General features: G+C 37.8%; 1 protein-coding gene across 1 annotated transcript; it reads left to right on the top strand.

Annotated features, from left to right (window-relative positions):
• The first annotated feature begins 1,047 nt into the window (after positions 1-1,047).
• LOC103040521 (olfactomedin-4) lies at positions 1,048-5,365 on the top strand. The gene is made up of 5 exons (XM_022683890.2): positions 1,048-1,165; positions 1,715-1,837; positions 2,182-2,400; positions 3,646-3,799; positions 4,238-5,365. Exons 1-5 carry the CDS (start codon positions 1,106-1,108, stop codon positions 5,065-5,067), a joined length of 1,386 nt encoding a protein of 461 aa, XP_022539611.1. The 5' UTR covers positions 1,048-1,105; the 3' UTR covers positions 5,068-5,365.

The raw sequence follows: 5,365 nt of genomic DNA, 5'->3' as shown, positions 1-5,365 counted from the left end.
GCAGTATCGCACAGCCCTACAGTCAACTTTATATAATATATAACTGACTACACAAATAAGACAAGACTTCACAGTGATGGTGAGTGCGGGTTGCATGGACACACCCATCATGCAAATAAATAATGGCAGGAACCAATAGGAAAAATTATGTTTTGTGTAATGTAGTATAAATGTTAAGTAAACCTTACTTTAGCTGTTTAGTGTAAGTGATGTTTACTTAAATATATGTGGTGATCTCTACCATAATAAAGTGAGTAAAGTGTATTTTACTCATTTATTTTTAGTACACGAGGTGCACAATGATTAGTAATAATTATTGGTGAAAATTCTGTAACACATGGATTTTATTCAAAATTACCCTCTCAGTTATTTATCAATTATTTTGTGTAAATGTGACAAAATGAATGACTTTTTCCAGTGCATCCCTCTGGGAGCAACTACTGTATTTTTGCATCCATTTCTTTGATGATGAGTATTTAAGTAAGTAAGTAAGTAAGCTTTATTTATATAGCACATATACATATATACACATACATAAACATGCATACACATACATATAATAAATAAAATTAAATAAATAAAAGTAATCTAAAACAAAAAAGAACAAACCAAAATATCAAGTAAAATAACAAACAAAAGAAGCAAATAACTTTTAATTTAATTGAATAAGCAATCTGTTTCTGGATCAAAACATGATAAAGATAAAGACCCTTCAAAAAGAGGAAGAGTAACAGGAAAGGTCCCTCTGAGAACCTGCTGGAGTTTCTGATATTGAGTCCATGCTGAATCTGACACTCTTGAGAAAGTCCAGGCTTGGGGTTTACCCCACATCCTTCCCTTCTCCACCAGTCCATCCTGAGAGTCAGCAAAACAAAAAATAAACTCCCCTCCCCAATCCTCCTCTCTCACTTCCCTCATTCTCTCGCTCTACTCTGCCTGTCAGCAGAAAGGGAGATGATTTTGAACTAACCTCTGTTTTCTGGGGGTGGAGTAGATGAGGGGGTGGGTGGGGGTGTTGATTTAAAACACTATCTCTCTGTACTGTGGAGTTTTATCTCCTGATAGCCCTCAGTGTCCTCCATCCTGCTCATCTTCCCTAATAAACATGAAGTTATCATTATTCTCCATGTGGGCAGCAGCCCTGCTCCTCACCTTCTCCTCAGAGGTAAGAGATTCACACTGCTGCTTATTTGTTATTTATTAACCTTTTTATTTAAATTCATAAGTGGATAATAATGCTATTGTAACTTCACTGGACATGTATTAATGCTATTAGATTAATTCTGGATATTAATGTTATTAGAGATTAATTATGGATGGTAATGTTATTAAAGAATCATTGTGTATGTTAATGTTATTAAATATTAAAAACATTAATTCTGGATATTAATGTTATTAGAGCTTCATTCTGAATATTAATGTTATTAGAGATTAATTCTGGATATTAATGTTATTAGAGATTCATGCTGAATATTAATGTTATTAGAGCTTCATTCTGAATATTAATGTTATTAGAGAGTCATTCTGGATATTAATGTTATTAGAACATAATTCTGAGTATTAATGTTATTTAAAGTTATATAATATATATTATATATATATATATATATATATTAATGTTTTATTATGTGATATATTGAAATATTTTGATAAAAAATTGAAATATGAGAATATTTTTGATAGGATATGTGTTTTATGGTTTTGGTGTGTGCAGTGTGTGAGTGGGAAGCAGTGTGTGTGTGAGCTGAAGAACGCAGTGCGTCCGTTCCCCACGGCTCAGCTGGACAACATCCACACTGCAGCCTCCGAATGCAACACCAGCATCACTTCAAAACAGGTGTTTATTTATTTATTCTAAACAACATTGGGTTTACAGGTTGATTAAAATATTACATATATAATATATATAATATAACAAACTGCAGTGATGTTTATAACAAAGCAATAATGTCTCCAATAATCATATAAAGAAAGCTAATATGATGGAATTGAATCTTTATCTAACATGCACTAATGCAGGATTAAATCAGCAGCACTGGACTGGATGGTAAATATCAGTTTATTAGAAAACTAATCACATGCTCAGAGTAAAATGGTAAATTTACCTGGAATAAAATGGTGAGATTTTGGCTGTAAAAAGAGTAAAGTGCAGTAAAGGCGTGTGTGTGTGTGCGGGGTCAGATGCTGGAGGTGGACGTGCTGAAGCTGGGGCTGCAGCGCAGGCTGGAGCAGCTGGAGGAGAGCGTGGCTGTGCTGGAGAGGGAGGATGATGGGGAGCTGTATGGAGCCGTGTCTCTGCGCATTATTGAACTGGAGCTGGCTGAGGTGCTGGAGCTCATGGCCAAACTCAACAGAACCATCAGCTCCCACCGGCAGCTCAGCAACAACACAGCCGCGAAGGTGAATACCAGCAACTCCACACACACACACACACACACACACACACACACACACACACACACACACACACACACACATATACACACACAGTAGTAATAGTAGTAGCAGTAGAAATAGTAGTAGTATTAATAGTAGAAATAGTAATAGCAGTAGAAATAGTAGTAATAGTAGGAGTAGTAGTAAAAATAGTAGTAGTAGTAGTAATAGTAGAAATAGTAGTAGTAGTAGTAATAGTAGTAGTAGTAGAAATAGTAGTAGTAGCAGTAGTAATAGTAGAAATAGTAGTAGTAATAGCAGTAGTTGTAGAAATAGTAGTAGTAGTAGTAGTAATAGTAGTAGTAGTATTAATAGTAGAAATAGTAGTAGTAGTAATAGTAGTAGCAGTAGAAATAGAAGTAGTAGTAGCAGTAGTTATAGTAGAAATAGTATTCGTAGTAGCAGTAGTAATAGTAGAAATAGAAATAGTAGTAGTAATAGTAGTAGTAGTAGAAATAGTATTAGTAGTATTAATAGTAGTAGTAGTAGTAGTAGAAATAGCAGTAGCAGCAGCAGTAGTAGAAATAGTAGTAGCAGTAGAAATAGTAGTGGTGGTAGTATTAATAGTAGAAATAGTAGTAGTAGTAATAGTAGTAGTAGCAGTAAAAATAGTAGTAGTAGTAGTATTAATAGTAGAAACAATAGTAGTAGTAGTAATAGTAGTAGTAGTAATAGTAGAAACAGTAGTAGTAGTAGCAACAATAGTAATAGTAGTAATAGAAGTAGTAGTAATAGTAGAAATAGTAGTAGTAGTAGTAATAGTAGTAGTAGCAGTAGAAACAGTAATAATAGTAGTAATAGTAGTAGTATTAATAGTAGAAACAGTAGTAGTAGTAGTAATAGTAGTAGTAGTAATAGTAGTAGTAGCAGTAGAAACAGTAGTAGTAGTAGTAATAGTAGTAGTAGTAATAGTAGTAGTAGCAGTAGAAACAGTAGTAGTAGTAGTAATAGTAGTAGTAGTAATAGTAGTAGTAGCAGTAGAAACAGTAGTAGTAGTAGTAATAGTAGTAGTAGCAGTAGAAACAGTAATAGTAGTAGTAATAGTAGTAGTAGTAGTAGTAATAGTAGTAGTAGCAGTAGAAACAGTAGTATTAGTAGTAATAGTAGTAGTAGTAGTAGTAGTAGTAGTAGTAGTAATAGTAGTAGTAGTACAAATGGTTGGAGGAGTGGCTGCAGTGACTGTGTTCATGCTCTGTGTTTGTGGTGAAGCTGCACAGTCTGGTGGAGGAGATGCAGGAGCTGGAGGAGTTTGATCACATGCAGGTGGTGAAAAAGCAGCAGGAGAATCAGAGAATGAGGCGAGACCTGGACAACTGCCAGCACCAGCTTCACTCTACTGCTGAGCCTCCAACACCTCCACCAGGTACACACCAGGTTATTGCTATAGGGTTGCTAGGTGGAATGATGAGCCAGGAGGTTGCAAGGGTTTTTACCATTAGCAGTGATTACACAGTGATCTGTGGGGAGTTGTTTTTATCTTTACATAACAGGGCTTGAAAACTATGGATTTTATGTTAATTTTAAATTGATATCAATATAAATATGAGACATAGGGTCCTATTTTAGTGATTTATAGCGTACCAGTCAATTTCGGGTCAAAGCGCTGCCACTATGATAAGGAGATCACTGGTTCGAATCCTGTTCATGTAGCTTGCCATTGGCAAGCCCTCATGTAGCCATGAGAGAGCACAATTGGATTAACTCTCTGGATGGGTAGATGGCCTAATCAACGGTTTGGTACATTCTGTGGAAAAAAAGCTATATAAATGTAAAATGATTCACTTTCTCTCTGTTTGTGTAGGAAACTGCCCTCAAGGTCAGCTGGTCAACGTCTCAGGGCCTAGAACATACACCCTCACCCAGTACGGCACCTCCTACTCTTTTGGCGCCTGGGGGAAAGACCCTAATCCTTCTCCGGGGAAGGAACAAGTGTACTGGCTGGTTGCGCTCACCAGCAGCAACATATTTTCTAACTACATCCGTGAATACAACAGCCTGAGCACCATCATAGTTGGTGTGGGGCCCACAGACACAACCATCGCACCATCTAACCCCACCACCAACACCATCCAGGGCCCCAACGTGGTGATGTACGGAGACGCTGTGTACTACAACTGCTACAACTCACCATCCGTCTGCCGCTTCAACATGACCTCACGCACAGTCACCAACGTGGCCCTGCCCCTCAACTCAGGGTACGGCAACAAATTCCCATTCGGCCACATGGATGGCACCTACACCCACACGGACATGGACTTTGCCACAGACGAGTCTGGTGTCTGGGTCATCTACTCTTCACCTGAAAACTTCGGTAACATCATTATTAGCGAGGTGCTAGCTGGTTCTCCTCCAGTTCTGGGTAGAAGTTGGAGGACGTCTCTCCACAAGCGCACGGTCACCAACACCTTCATGGTCTGCGGCGTGCTCTACGCCACCCGATTCCTCAACAAAGAGACAGAGGAGATCTTCTACTCATTCGACACGGAGACGAGCACAGAAAGCTACAGGCTGAGGATCCACATTAAGAAGATGCAGCCCAACATCCAGTCGCTGAACTACAACCCAGGGGACCGGATGCTCTACATGTACAGCGACGCCCACATCCTGTCATATGAAGCCGTTTTTCAGTGACCTGTTATTTTTACTTATATGAGCCAATATGTTTAAAACAGTTTCCTTCAATGAGCTCATTGTTTTTTATACCTGTTAGATGCTGAATAAAAGTCTATACAGCACTGTATCTCTGAAATAAAACATGCTAATGCTAAATATGGAATTTTTGTATATTTTAAGTAGTGATTTCATGTGTGTGTATGAGTTCATTGATTTTACTTCTGGGACACAGCATCAGTGTATGAAACACTGTACTGCTATATCGCTGAATGCTAATGCTAATAAACATTTTACATGGGCTTTGCTGAAGTCGTAA

Source organism: Astyanax mexicanus, chromosome 10 (assembly GCF_023375975.1).
Source record: "Astyanax mexicanus isolate ESR-SI-001 chromosome 10, AstMex3_surface, whole genome shotgun sequence".
Taxonomy (NCBI): domain Eukaryota; kingdom Metazoa; phylum Chordata; class Actinopteri; order Characiformes; family Acestrorhamphidae; genus Astyanax; species Astyanax mexicanus.
Note: the sequence above shows the minus strand (reverse complement) of the source record. Positions and strands in the feature narration are given on the sequence as shown.

Excerpts from the sequence above, each read along its gene's own strand:
- LOC103040521 (XM_022683890.2), top strand. The coding sequence starts at position 1,106 with ATGAAGTTATCATTATTCTCCATGTGGGCAGCAGCCCTGCTCCTCACC. Across the intron at positions 1,838-2,181 it reads CCAGCATCACTTCAAAACAG|ATGCTGGAGGTGGACGTGCT; the intron begins GTGTTTATTTAT and ends GTGCGGGGTCAG. Across the intron at positions 3,800-4,237 it reads GCCTCCAACACCTCCACCAG|GAAACTGCCCTCAAGGTCAG; the intron begins GTACACACCAGG and ends CTGTTTGTGTAG.